General features: G+C 34.1%; 1 protein-coding gene across 1 annotated transcript; it reads right to left on the reverse strand.

Annotated features, from left to right (window-relative positions):
• Window positions 1-822: 822 nt before the first annotated feature.
• On the reverse strand, window positions 823-5,950 carry LOC134846028 (uncharacterized). Its single transcript, XM_063863197.1, has 4 exons — window positions 5,775-5,950; window positions 4,343-4,438; window positions 2,030-2,849; window positions 823-1,421 (listed from the first exon to the last, which is right to left on the reverse strand). The coding sequence occupies exons 1-4, from the start codon at window positions 5,844-5,846 to the stop codon at window positions 1,075-1,077; spliced, it is 1,335 nt and encodes a 444-aa protein (XP_063719267.1). The 5' UTR covers window positions 5,847-5,950; the 3' UTR covers window positions 823-1,074.
• Window positions 5,951-15,700: the final 9,750 nt, after the last annotated feature.

Raw genomic sequence — 15,700 nt, forward strand, 5'->3', positions numbered from 1 at the left:
TCTGGTTTGTAAGCTTTGGTAACCGATTGAAGAATCGGATGCAAAATTATTGATTTTATAAATATATTTTCAAACAGGTTATGAAACTTCTTCTCAGTAGCAGATATAGGTGTTCTTCAAAGATTCGACCCCCTACCGACCCAAAGCTCGACTGATTCTAAATTAGTACAGTCCCCACCTTGTACTATTTTGAGACATCCATTTTTTGGTGGCGGACCCTAAAATTTTACTAAAGGCATCTTCGGCGCCAATATATACTAAATTTGAGGTGGGAGCGTGCGTCAAAAAAAAGCGATTTTTTGGCCAACATTTTCCAAAAATTGCCTAAAAACGCCTTTTTCGACAAAATGTTTTTTCAACTTTTTGTTTTGCCTGCGGCGCAGAAATTATAGCTAAAACAGGATCTTTGTAATGCTTTAAGAGTGCTCGAAAATTTAATTTGGTCGACCTAAAAAAAGGTCGACAAAATTTTCGAAAATTTTTTGAAAATTCGCCCCCCCCCCTCAAGAATATTCCAGATCCGCCCTGATAATAGGTCTTTATAACTGATTGGTAGAGGTCAAAAAATCAGTTTGGTTCACTTTAAAAAAGGCCCATAAAACTTTCGATTTTTTAAAATTCCGTCCCCACCTCGAGAAAATCCTAGATCCGCCCCTGCTTTCACTGTTAAAAATGTTAACAATTATTCATTTTGAATCAAACTGTTTTCTATTTTATATCATGCTTTTCATCGTTTTTTATGAGCAAGGAATTTTGAGTTAAGTATTTGTTAAGTAGTTAGGTATTTTGAGTTCGAATCAAATTAATTTAACAATTCAGCATTTAAGTTAACCAGTTGCTTAGATAGAAGCTAAAAGCCACAGTGATAGATTAGTACTGTCTTGAAATTTATGATCCTTGAAGACTATTGGAAACCATTATGAATATATAAACACCAATTTAGAGCCTCAAACACGGTAATTTACACGGAAAAGTTGCAGCTTTGTTGTTGAATTCATTTTTTGAGTTGTTGACTGCAAGGAAAACTTTCTGGCTCCGTGCATCATAACCTGAAGTGATTGATGGGTAGTTTGCTCAATCCATTTTTATCATGATCATCTCACTCGTGCGCACGGAAAACCAACGGGTAAGAGAACCATTGACAGAAATTTGGCCGCTCATCTGAGAAGTATCGCCGTTACTCTGAGAGTTAGCTTGAGCGTTATTCAGATTTAAATAAAAACAACTTCTATGCCACCATCCACCACCGTATGCAGCTGCACAATTATCACTCCACAGATCGTTATCGTGATCAGACGTAGAGAATGCCATGTTGCGTTGATAGTCCAATCCCAAGTTAGTCCCATAATCACTGTCGTAGTTCCCGTCAACCCAACCAGTGAATTTCAAGTTGTAATTCGAACCAGCTAGGATCTTGAAACCTGAAAATACATCATTTCTTAATCAATTGATTGTATATATATATATATATACAGAAAGTGGTCAGCAAAAATCTCTGTTTAAATATGATATAAAACTATATTTCCGGTTTCTTGGGAATTGAAATGAAAATTTTCGATCACTTTAAAATGAAATTTGTATGTTTAAACTATCAAAGTTTTTTGAGAAATTGAAACGTTGCTTGTTCCAATAGCAGATTCACCAGGTTTCTCTTCAAATATACAATACAGGCAAAAAGGGGTATTGGTAATTCTGAGACTTGTCACAGTTTCTTAGCTATAGCCAGAAAAAAAAACTTTGAAGTTATCATCTGAACAAGGCATCATACAAGTGGTCTTACGCTCATTCAAAGTACGGTTGAATTTCTCTTATAATTTGTAATACTTTATTTTTTGTGAATCATAGTTAGGTAATTATTGTAAAAACTTCGGAATCCGTATATTGCGGAGGACTTATCCAACGCTGCGCAGCTTGTCTAAAATAGTCTACTTTCATTGTTTCTCTACATCCCAATATTGAAGTTTTTGAGCGAAGCGTTTCGTTTTGCAAATCGAGATGTTCGACGTGGTACTACTCTCAAAAACATCACCTGAATATTCGCACCACCATGAGTTGTTATCGAAATCCGTGAACATGACTTTCAAATGCCAATTTCCAGTTGAAGTTAGTTGACTCATCTTTGCCAGACCAAGCCAGAGATCGCCACCTTTTTCATCATTCACATCTCCAAATCCATTCTCATATGCGGCAAACAATTGATCATTGAAATCTACATCATAAATCGTCCGTCTTTGAAAAATTATCGATTGAGGGACGTTAGGCGTTGTAGTTGATGGTACAGTTGTTGTAGAACTAGGTAGCTCGGTTGTAGTTGTGGTCGGAATTGTAGTAGGTAGCTCGGTTGTAGTTGGAGCTGCAGTTGTTGTTGAACTGATTAGTTCACATCGTATTCCGTAGAAACCACAATCACATTGACATTTAGTGAGGGCAACATTGTCTTCGTCCCACAAGCAATACCCATTTTCACAATCCAAAACTGAGCACAGAGCGGACTCATCGCAAAATTCACCAGCCCAGCCTTGCTCGCAACTACAGCTGGTCGATTCCTCTCCGTTAATTTGACAAACTCCGTGGTGACAAGAATGGAAATCGCAGCCCGAGGATTGGTCACAGTACTTTCCAGTGAAGCCCAAATCACATTCACATTTGGTTTGTTCCTCAGTGTTATCCCAAACGCATGTCCCATTGCCACATTCAAAATCGAGACAAGGACACCAATAAGTGCAATAAGGTCCTGTCCATGAATCGTAGCATTCGCATGTCAGGGAACCGTCATGTCGCAGAACACACAAACCGTTTACGCAATCCTGAGCTGTACAATCCGATAGAGCGGGTCCCATCTGTGAAGCCTGCACAAGAAAAGCAGATTTTATTTGTTAAAAATTAACATTTTGGACTTTTTTTATAGTTTTTATTTTATTTTATTTTTGAGGTAGTAAGCTCAGATTTTGCTTGATATATTTGTAATAACTTTTCCAGGAAAAAAAAAAGGAAATTATGATGATTGACTTTCTGTCTATGATGATCAATTATAACATTGCTATCGTTAATTTGAATCAATCAAAATTTCTGTGCAAGTAATTTTTTGTTCCGACTTTCGTAACGAAATTAACGGAGGAATATTTGAGCTCGGAATGTTTGTGCTCGGGGTGGGGCTTTTTTCTTCAGACAAATTTCGACTTCTTAACTAGCAATTTTTGACGGAGTTTTTTATATCATTCGAAAAGTATTGTTGTCCTGAGCTTAAATTTGAAAAGATATTTCACCTGTGATCATTTTTCGTAAAGTTATTGGCAGTAGCGGATTTAGGGGAAGGGGGCGGACGCCTCCCCTTTCAGCGATTCGACCTTCTGCCGACCCAAAGGGTCCCCTCTTTGTACTATTTTGAGATATCCATTTTTGGCTGACTGAATTTCGGCGCCAATCTATAATAATTTTGAGGGGGTTTTCAGAAAATTATTTTGGTCTACCTAAAAAAAAAGCTCGACGAAAAAATTCCACATTTTTTGGAAAACCGCCCCCCCTCCTCGAGAAATTCCTAGATCCGTGCCTGGTTATTGGGGCTTAAAAATTTCTGTTTAAGTCAATTTGGGACAATTAACGCGCCATGTATTTGGCGCTAATAACGCGTAAGCCGAGATTTAATCCGTCTCAGAAATCGTTCCAAATTTGTTGAAGGAAGCATATTTGTGTTAGGGATGATTTTCACAAGTTTTACGAAAAAAAGCTTACATCAATTTATATAACAGTTCATTTTTTTCATGTTATTACTGCTCCATAGACCTTAAATGCAGTCGAAACATTCAGGGCTTCGCCCTGATACGAGCAGTTTTGTCACATTTAATTCTATAGTACGGCAATTTGCGTGGAGGTTGAGAAATTAGACGATGATCAAACTAGATGAAAAATGTTAAAAGGAATATAGACGATTTTGAAAAACTGGAATTGTGAGAAAATAGACAAAAGTGAGAGAGGTTAAAATTGTTTGCAGAAAAATTGCGCGAGAAAAAAATGTTTGTAGACAACAGTTAAATTTCAGTAGCCAAAAACTTAAAAGTCAATCATGCATAACTTATTCAGTTCGAATTCTTTTGTTATATTCGGATTTGAAATTTTTTGTTCATTTAAACTAATTGTTTTGATAGGTTTTGACATTTTATGTTCTTTTTGTATTTTGAAAATTGAATATTAAGAAAAAACTTTGTTGGCCCTTTCTTTTTCATAGCTTTTTCGTCTAAAATGCCAGATCTGTAAAAGATAAATTCCGTCTAATTAAGTTTTTGTAGCATCCGTCTAATTTGCATATCGTCTAATTTCCTAGGTCTAGGCCCAATTGGCGTACCGCTTGACAAATATCATCACTCAGCGGCTGTGAGCTGTTCAAGTTTCTCTGGTCACCGGCAGCATCGATTGACACAGAAACAACACAAACCAGCGCCTGAAAAACAATAATTCCAATTGAACAGAACTAAAGGGCCCAAGTTAACACCCTCCCCCTAAATACGTTTAGGGGGGTGGATGTTGACTTGGTTCTAAGTTGGGAATTTTCAGCCAATCAGAATCGAGCATTTTACATGCAGCGCTTAGCAAATTTAATTTAATTTAAGCGCTGGGGTGGAAGATCTTAACTTGGTCTATTAGGGGGGAGGATGTTAACTTGATCCGAACTAAGTGATAGAAAAATAAACACAATCTGTAAACGCAACCACCAGAAATCAATTATTGGCCCGCGGTGCACGCTAAAATTGCTAATTTTAAGGATGAACTAAAAATTTTTCTTGTTGTTTATCTTCACATGTTTAAGTTTCATCAAAACCAACAGCAATAATTGCCCGAGATGACCAAAAGTTGCTACCTTAGAACTTTTCTTAAAGACTTTTTACTACTTCTTAAGAAATTAGGCTGTAAGAATGTTGCAAGAAAGTTATAAGATGGTGACTTTTCTTACAAACCGATGATAATTTTTGGTATAACGTTTCAGAAGAAATTTTTTCCATTCGAGAGTCCAAACATTTTATATACTATTGCATTTTTCAGCGAGAAGAAATGTAAATTATACAAAAAAAATATTTTAAAAAACACAGAACATGTTATTTCCATTTTTTTCGACTAAAGTTTGCTGCTACTGATGTGTGCATACAACAAGTTAACCATCCTAGAAAAAAAACTCCTCTATCTTAGAAATTTTTTTTATAAGAAGGTTGTAAGATAGCGGAAACTTCCAACAACTCTGATAAAAAGTTCTAAGATAGAGGAGTTTTTTATAGGGTGGCCGAAAAAAGCTAAGTTAACTTGGAAAAACAAAACTTTTTTTTGTTTTTTTTTTAGTGAAAGTGGTCGGAACATTATGTGCGTCTTGCTCAGCAAGCAGCTATCGTTGTTAATATCTGTTTTTGATGCTTTCTGTTGCCAAAACAAAATGCGACTCGAGTTATATACCTCCTGCATGATGTTTTGGTGTTCTATCAAAAAAATCTCTAACAAGTAGCCTTGTAGATTTGACCGAAAATTTGCCTTTTCTGTTTCGTTATGATTTTTTTAAATGTTTTTTATCCTGCTTCTGTATAAAAATTTAACAATCGACTAATTCACAATGAAATACAATCAAATCTAAATTAAAAAATCATTTAAAAATCTATAAAAAAAAACAACTCTTCGGTTCATCGTTGAAACGCCAAAATAAGATAAAAAAGTGTTAAATCCAAAATTGCTTAAATGCAATCTTTAAGATTCTAAGGAAAAATCTGTTGAGAATTTGAAGCAACATGACTTACTATTACTGCCAACATCTTCATTTGTTTGAAAAAAAAATATGCGAAATCTAATAAATTTATTTTTCTCCGCATAGATTTTTAAAAAATTCAGAGCTGAGTATATTGACTTGATCAGCTAACTTTAGTGATTTTAGCTGCCAAACTGAAAACTTTGACGAAAGCGTCACAATGGTAAAGTGTTTAAATTGACGTCATTGTAACGCGTGATTTTGTTTATTGTTTACATCCTGATTTGCGCAAGAGATGTCGTCAGTGACATTTGCGCAAATCGGAAAATTTGACCCAGAGTTCGAGAAAAGTTTGACGAACATTAATTTGTTTTCAATTAAATAGCAAAATAAAACGTTTATTGAAACTTGAATCTTGTTCGAACCTAAGACTTTGAGATCTCAAATCAAAAAACGGTTAACTTTAAATATATAATTTGCAATGTTAAATGGTTTTTGTTTATTGTTTACATCCTGAATTGCGCAAATGAAAATGTCATTGAAAGTTGAGAATTGAGCAGAACAGTAAAAAAAATAACAAATTACCTGGTTCCTTGTTACTTCAAGCATTCTGAAACCTAAAATTATTAAATATGGATTCATAAAGTGATTTAGTTTTTAGTTTTCATTCAAAAAATAATTTAAAAAAAAAACAAAAACAGTAACGTTTTTTTTCATAGGGTATTTTTTTGCAATAAACGTACAGTTACCATATTTTTTCAAAATAGAAAAACTTTACTTAATAGGACTGCTCGAATAGGGGTAAACCCTTTTGTTTTAACTAATTAAGTATTTATTAAGTAGTTCATGATAAAAATCAAATTCAAACGCTGACTGATTTAACAGAATCAAATCTTCAATCAGCATTACGAGGCCAAACTGCCTACTGGAAAAACGCTCTATTTGATGTGTGTAGGTCATTCAAATCCAGTGACAAATAAAATATAAAGGGTTTTCACTTCAATATTTTAGTAGATTCCGCGCGCAAATAACTGTAACGTAAAATTTGTCAGCATTTGTTTGTGACGCAAAATAGCCACGAGAAAAAAAACATTTGTTCTTGATTTGGCAAATGCAAGTAGTTTCCGCAATTTCTTAGATGTATTAGATGTATTGACTCTTAATACTCATTTTAACAGAGCAAAAAATACTGACCACCCCTAAATTTCCAAAATTGATCAGAGATTTTTTTGTTAGTTTGAGCTCAAGAAATCAAAACTCTCAGACTGCAGAAAAGACTTTCAACCAAATTTTGCAAGTTACAATTCAATAAAATTCCGTCAAATTCTTCGAAAGTATTCTGAAAAAAAAAAACATAATGTAAGCTAATTTCCAGCACATAAGTCATATTTCAATGTCAGCTACAAAATAACCAACCTGAAACTCAATTTTTCAATACCATCAGAGTTTAACAAAAGAGTTATCTGAAGACTGAATCAATTCAGATTATATTTATTTCTAGAAATATATTGCTCAACATGTTTTTCAAACTCTATCAAAGTATTGACAAGAATCAATTTTGTATAATCAGTCGTTTTTTGTTTTGTTTTCACACCAGATTTCAGTAGCTTCCTTTGAAAGTTTTATATTCTATGAGCTTTGTTTTGCACATGCATGAGACCCAATTTAAAAGTAGTATCTTTCTAAAAACGACCAAAAATTGACGTTGCACTGAGTTTTTGGGATGTGTGAGATTAATTTAATAATTGCAAAACAATTTTTCCGACTTCACAGCATTTTTGAGTTTGAAAGTGCAACCATGTGAATGGCAATAGCTGATTAATTTAACTGTAAATTGAAGATTTTCATCTCTGACTTGACTCTTTGTTCCGACTGTAGAAGAAAGTGACTTAAAATTTGTGATCAAGATATGGTTTATTTAGCCAAAGTAGTTTTTTTGATCTATAAACCCTGGTAAAGTTTTTTATACAATCATGCTTCAGCTCGCATAATGGTGGACATATTTTCAATTAGTGCGCGCTATTCACCAATTTTCATTTTCAGATTCATTCCAGGTTTAGCGTCAAACCAATCGGGATAAGAAATCATTCCAATTTTTCAGACGCACTCTTTCCTGTCTAATGCACGTGTTCCTAGAAGAGGACTAATTTTTGTAAATCTGAAATAAATACTTTGTACCTATTGTAGCATGTGGATGGAAAAAATAAAATCCACTCATTCTTCACTTTTTTTTACCTTATAGGCCGTAAAAGTTAAGCATAAGAACTAAAGTTTCAACCCGATACGAGCAGTCATGTTTTTTAATCGAAAATGTGAAAAAATCGAGAATATGATAGAACTTTAAAGTTGTGATACGGTTAGAGGAAAACAACCGGGTTGACTTCCATAGACCAAAAATACTAATCATACATTTCGCTAGTTTAACTCTATGAAAAAATGCTATTTCATAATTTTTGTTAAAATGGTGTCATCGTAGTTTCAAAGGATCTTTTTCTTGTTTTGGTATAAGAGTCGGTGTATCGTACTAAATAATTTAAAAAAATTGCCAAGAGAATGCTAACCATACAATTCTTCTATGGAAATTGTGTGAATAGCATTTTGTTGAAGGCAACTACAAAAATTCGTAGTCTTCGATGCACAAAAATTGGATAATTTTTCGTTTCTCTGGATAATTTTTTTTTCAAAAACGCTAAAAACTCCTTTTTTGTATGGCATGTTTATGTATGCTTTGATCAAAACTCTTATACCATTGAGGCTTTTTCAATGCATGGTAATTGCAAGACGATCAAACCTTTGGTGACTCCAATTTTGATTAAACCATGGTTGTTGTCACTTGTGTTCGGTCACGAACACATCACAAAAGTTTTGAGAATTTAAGCAGAGGAAGAATTTTTGGTTTATGAGAAAGGCTAGTCATAAAATTTCCATATTCAAAAAATTACTAATACTAGACTTTTCATGCAATTTTCTTCACTTATGGAATTGCTTGAAAAGTGTATGACTAGCATTTTTCCATATATGACAATTTTATGTCCGGGTTAACCTCCATAAACCGAAAATGCTTAGCTTACAATTCCATACACTGAAAATGCTTGTCATATGATTCCATACATTTAAGGAAAATGCTACTCATACAATTTCAAAAAATCATCGAAAAAAGATTTGAACTAGTTTCTGCAGCTATTTGAACCTAATAAAACAGTCCAAATAAAAAAAACTGTGTTTATGGGTATGGAAAAAATGGTTATTATACCATTTCCATTTATTAAAATTGTTTTAGTAGTAATTTTTTGATCGCTAGAACAAAAACTTTCCAAGTAATATTGAAATTGCGTCAAAACTTTATTTATTTTTTAACCGCAAATCGAATTTTGCACTCAAGCAAACTTTTTCCAAAAAACTTGATGCAAACGTGCATAACGTAGTTGTTGATACACAAAAGTTGGATTTTTTCCGTTTCTCTGGATAATTTTTTTCAAAAAGGCTAAAAACTCCTCTTTCTTTTGTATGGCTTGTTTATACATGCCTTGATCAATGTCTGATATTTTGAAAATTTCATGCTTTCAGTATATGATTTGTGAAAAAGCACTTACACAATTCAGGTAGTTTCCAATGAATTGTAAGGGCCAGACAATTAATCCTTTTAGTGACTCTAGTTTTGAGTAAACCATGGTTTTAGTGACTTATAATCTGTTACAAACACACCCCGAAAATTTTGAGAAATAAAGTTTTGAAAAATCAGCTTTCTGATTTATGAAAAAAATGCTTGTCCTACAATTTCCGTATTAAAAAAATGCTTATCTTAGATTTTTCTGAACATTTTCTGTATTCATGGAATTGTACAAAATTGTATGATAAATATTTTTTATATATATGAAATTTGTAGGAAAAGCTTTTTTGGTCAATCCGGGTGATTAACACATTTGGTCAACCAGGGTACTTCATCAAGAAGTCATATTTGAATGAAAAAAGCAGAGCAAAGCATGAAACATAGACTTTTTTTGGTTTTCAGCGCTCTGAATTAGCACAATTTTAATTAACTGCAGCATAAACTGTTGAACAGACACCACAGGTGTTGATCTCTTCTGGACATACTCCTCTTCAGATCAAGAAGAAAGATGCCGAATTCAAGCTCAAATTTTACACCGGCAATAAGGGAAAAAAATTTAGCTAAATTGGCTCGACATACAGAAACAGAAATTATGGATTGCGCTAGTCACCCGTACATATAAAAATGGATCGCAATCTTTTCTTTACAAAAATTGTAGCGAAGATCTAAAAAAATCTATTTGAATCAAAATAAAATCGATTAAATTCGAGACAAAAAAATTAAGTTTTAGTCAATTTAAAATTCAACCGATTGATTCTTTTTTCTTATGTTCTTTTTTCAGATTAGGCTCAGGTTATAACAAAAGTTCAGGCTTTCTCCAACACAAAAAAAAACTTCTCAACCAAACAACAGAGAAAGTTGGAACTAAAATTATAACACAGGTTTTTCTAATTGACTTTCTGTATTGGCTTTCGTTTTCAGGCTGAAAAAATTGAGTATGGCTAATATGTAGAACGTCTGCACCAAAAATGAATTGTTTTAAGTTACGTTTTCCAATCGTATGTTAATATGCCTATGAAATTTGCGTGAAGAAATCAAATGCTCTCGTCAGAGATAATTAAGGCTGCTCCTATATGAGTTAGGACCGATGTGGTTAACTCATAGAGTAATTTCAGATAGGGTACACCGTCTGCTCGTCACGCTATCTTATTTTCGGCCGGATAGATTCGTGCAACTTCTTAGTCTAATAATGATCCTAATCTTACTCTTATACTTACTAGTCTCAGGGTGTTTAACTAGTCTCTGCTAGGCTCAATAGATCTAGGGTATACTGGTTTATTGCGGCTGCTGAAGTTTTCTTGGAGAGGCAACTAATTTCTAAGTTAAATTCAAATCTCTCTGGTGCTGAAATTACAAGTAATTTCAGCACTTACAAATAAGTGGGTTGTTAGTTAGATGGATTACGATTGGTTAATATTAAATATTTTACAGTGGTAAAATATCCAATTTATCCAATTATAAAATGTAGTTTAGATCAAGTTCCACCCATCCGGATTTTACAGAGTTTTTAGAATTATCTTTCTGCAATTCAAAGGATGGATGATGAACGTTGGTATTTGGCAAACATCATTTTCTTGTCCGGTTCCTCCTGTTAAAGAAGTTCCAGGACGCTGGAGTTAGGGATATACAATCGTTGCGTCGTCTTGTGACAACGACTGTCATCCCCAATGAAATCAATCTGATTTCAAAATGATTTGCTATGACGGGCTTTTCTGTATTATGTAGAGAACTTTTTTTGTGTTCAACCTCGTCTGGGAATGGCGTGGAGATTGTGTGTGGAAGGGATGCCTCGTAACTCGGATCTGTACGTATACTTGATCACAGTATACACATCGAGGTGTTCATTGGTCTAGTTCAATGAAGTCCTTTTCTGCGAAGTCAAGTCTTACTCTAAATCCTTTGAGTTGTGATTGTGGACGGCATATCGATTGTGCTTAGCCATTCTTTTGTTCGAGTGTGATGAGATCATCTAGTCTTTGGATGTTCGTATTTGTTGTTGCGTATGATCTATAGACTGCAACTATGATTTACATTTTATAAAATTATGTTAATTCGGTTTTTTAATCATGAATTTAGTTAATCGTTTTCACAAAAGCGTTTTGTTTTAGTTTGGTTATTTTGAAGAGTTACTAACCCTTGAGTACCTCTTTTTAAAAATAGAAGTCTGGTCACAAAGCGTGGATGTAGCGCGGTGGGTTAGGCCGGCTATAGAGCATGCTCAGGACGTCCTCTCTGGTGGGTTAGGCCAGGAGTGGGAGTATGATTTCGTGCTGTTTCTTTGAGAGGACCTGTTATGTGATAACGTTTTATGTTGGGTTTATGTTGGTCTTTCTTATGTTACTTTGGTCGTGTCTTTTTTTTCAAAAATCAAATTGTTTTTGGTATGGGTTTGTCTTGCGACTTTTTTTGTTTTTTAATATTTCTTTCTTAGACTTTATAATAGTCTTCAAAAGAATAAATTATCCAGTTTTAAAATGGGTTAATCCGGTTTGGGTACCGTTGGTTTTCTTTTCTTAGTCATGCTGTTGTTTTATGATTTGTGGTGTTTAGTAAGCTGCGTTGGTTAGTTTGGTTTAGTATATAATTCCTTTCCAACCGGGTTAAAGGAAAGTTTGAAACTTATCGTGAAAGTTATCGTGTGTTAGAGTTGTTGAGTGTGAAATCTTGAAACTTAAAATTATTATTTAAACAATTCTTCGTGGGCGAGCTGTGCGATTTTGGATAGAATTCTTGTGCGAGTGAATGAAAATATCAAAAGGTTAGTACTGCATTTTCATTTTACCAATTTATTACATAGAATTTGAATTTTACTGCGTTTGGGGGAAATTTAAAATTACAAATTTTCATCGTACTTAATTTTACTGCTTCATGGGAAATAATTTATAGATTAATTTACTACATTGGGTATGAATTTTATAACATTATTTATTGCAAGATACTAATGAATTTGAAAAGAATTTTAACAAGTTTGTATTTTTATTTTTCTTTTCTGTTTTTGTAGGTGATCGTGGTTTGAAGACTAGAAATATAAAAGAAACATTAATAAAAAATGGTTAGTACTAATTTAAATTTCTTAGTGAAGAGTAGTTTAAATTATACTTACCTGTTAATCGTCTGGTAAAAAGCCGTGGGGGAAGATGTCGTGTATCATAACTGATGTTGTTAGTAATTTGGCTAGTATTCGAATGATGTTTTTAGTTTGGAGCAGTGGCCGAAGCAATTGAAGTGCTTTAATGGTTTTTAGTTCTTCGGTGCCTACTGCAAACTCGTAAGGTGTGTTTTGAATGAGGTTATAAATTTTGTGATTATATTTAGTATTGTGAATGAATTCTAATATTGGTATTTCTATCGGCTGGATAAATTCAAGCGGGATAAGGAAGGGTCTGGATTCTTCGGCGTTAAAGGTCTTCGTGATGGGACAAAATATATACATTTGTGTTACTGGGTCATAATTGCAGAGGATGCCGTGGAGGTTAGTATCTTTGATGCAATAAGTGAAATTAAGGAAAAATGGTGATGTGTATTTTGAGTTAAGAAACTGAAAACGGTGATGTGGTTGTCTTGATGGGGTATGCAAATCAAAATGACTTTGTATGAAACAATAGTATGTATATGTGTGAGTTTGTTTAGTGCGTAACATAAAATCGTGGGAACAGTGCAAATCGCGTTCATGTGGTGCAAGAAAGTGGAAGGTTAGTGAAAATAAATGAAATTTGTCTTGGAAACTTTCGTAAGCTTGAATATCATTTAGTGCTTCAGAAACGATGTGATCATATTTTCTATCAAAAATATTAAGTGTGAATACGTATGACGTTTTGATGAAAAATTTTTCTGTTAGTTGTGGGTTAGCGAAGCGATCTTAATCTAAAAATTGGTCCTGATTAGTTCGGATGATATTATGGTCGTAATATTCTATTGTAAATTCGTTAGCTCGGGGTGCAGTGAATGTTTTTAGTAATTTTTTATATCCTACGTAAGTAAATTGTCTAGGTGTTAGTGTTGCAGTGAGTCTAAACAACATGTTTTTGTTCTTTTCTACGTCGTCATGAGTATTAGTTAGTGGCAGGCAAAGGGGATTAGTAAAATGATAATAAGTAGTCCAATGAAGTGTAGGCATCAAAACATGTTCATCTACGAAGCTACGTGTGTCATTAGTGTCGTTAGGTGTATTTAATGTATATTGTGGAAATGAGGGTAAGGTGATTGCTAGAAAATCTTTCGTGTTGGTGTGTTTTGGGTGATCAATATATTCGCAGGCTGTTCCTGGTTTGGTCGGGAATGGATGATTCGGGAATTTTCTTTTAAAAGTGCGATAAGCTCGGTTAGTGCTACTAGGTGTTTCGGTGGATGTGGATGATTCTGCTAATGATGCAGTGTAAGCTGAGGAGGTTTTAGGAGTAGGTGGGTTCGAGGATTCTATTGTGGATGAAAGTTGATATATTGTGAGGGTGTTAGGGTGTATTAACTGTTACTGTAGGGTAATAAAATTATCGAGTTCCTGGGAAATTTTGGGGGTAGCTGGAGAAATACTATATGATCGGTCGGAATGAAGTGGAGAGTAGGCTGGGGTCATTTCCGAAGCATAAGAAGGAGTGGAAACGGATGGGAGTGAATTATTTGTTGGGATTGGTTGGAAAGGAGGTTTTGAAAAAACTGAGGAATTGGTCTGAAAATTATTGGATGGAGATGATTCGGAGTCTGCAAATTCGTCAGGGGTTTCTACATTAGGGTTATTAAGTTGTGAGGTGGAGTATAAAACTGAAATATCTGAGTTAGTATCAGAATTCGTGCTAGATGATATATTAATAATCGGAAAATCGGGTGGTGGGAAAGCAAAAAGTGGGATTATTGGGATTGGAGTTTGGAGGTTGACTGGGTGAAAATTTGAGCGGTGTAGGGATCCAAATTGTCGGCTCATCGTGGGCTGAAAAAATGATTATTTTGAGACTGAAAAGTGGTGGTGTGGGGTTGTTCTATAATTTATTCGTATGTATTATCATTTTGTGAATGATGTGTCATTATATGTTGGATGGGACTTTGTGGTATATTTGGTCTAGAATTTGGGTTATTTGTGAATGCTAGGTTTCGGAAATTACGTGGGACTAATGATAATGGATGGTTTGTGGTAGGGGTGGCAACTGTGGTGCGGTAGGTGTTACTTCTATATTATTATGTTCTTCGTCGTAAGTATTCTGTCTTGTGGCTAGTTTCGTGTAATATTCTTTTATTTGTGCGTCTAGAAGTATTTTGTTTATTGATGATGAAAAAATTCCAAAAAATCCTGCAAACAGTATGCGTGCTACACTTGCTTGTCTGTTTACTTGTGTGTGTGTAGCGCATGTGTTATAGATTCCTTTTAAAAGTGAAAAAAGAAATCCTATAAAGTTAAGCATTGCGTATAAGATAGTTACTTTTTCTAAGATGTAATAGGGCCATCCTAGAAAAACTAGAATTTCATTTTTTAGGGTGACAAAACTGAAAATATTTATGGGTGAAATATCTTGTGGTCTGTATGTTTCGCCGTTTAATTATATATAGTCTTTAACGTCTTTAAAATATCCGCTATAATCTTGTGTATAAACATCTGCAAATCCTGCGGTTCCGGCAAGTTTTCTTAAATTTTGGTCAAATGACTGTCTTTGTATAGTGTCCATTTGTGTTGATAATTCTTGAAATTGTTGTGTTCTAATGTGATGTTGAATATCTGATTTAGAATATATTCCAATATATATTGCAATAGCTCTGATGCTTTCGTGTGAAAATTTTTTGACTGGATGCATTAACGTAGGGTATGGAGTAAGGAGATAATATTTATATTTATCAGGATTCAACTGTACTACATTGTGGCTATTTTTTGATCCACATGGGACTGCGGTATCTCAAAAATATGTTCGTCTTGAGAGTGTGTCAGCAAAATGTACTTTATTTTTATAAAATATAGGGATTTTTAATAACAACGTTTATCTTCAGAAACATATAGTGGTGATACTTTTTTGATACAAGTATAAAACCATAAAATATTTCCTTTGTAGTCTAGAAAATTTGATCTATTTCCTGACAATAAGTATCCTGCGTAGGGTATTTTTAATACTGCTAGTGCGAGTGATTGTAGGATTTGTGTCCTTTCTAATTCGCATAATTGGTGAAGTGTTTCTAATTCGGAGAGTGACATTTCTTGAAAAATTCGACTAATTGTATAGTCTAACTTCATATCTAAGTGAATATCATAATGGATATTACCATGGAATGTTGTGCTACTTGAAATGTTGTGCATGTATCTTCGGGAAACCAAACAATTGTTGCTTGTGTCCGTGTTGTAGGGTCACAATAACCTTGATCGTTTTTGCAAGGTAATCTAGTTCCTTGAT

The sequence above is a fragment of the Symsagittifera roscoffensis genome, chromosome 5 (genome assembly GCF_963678635.1).
Source record: "Symsagittifera roscoffensis chromosome 5, txSymRosc1.1, whole genome shotgun sequence".
Lineage (NCBI taxonomy): Eukaryota > Metazoa > Xenacoelomorpha > Acoela > Convolutidae > Symsagittifera > Symsagittifera roscoffensis.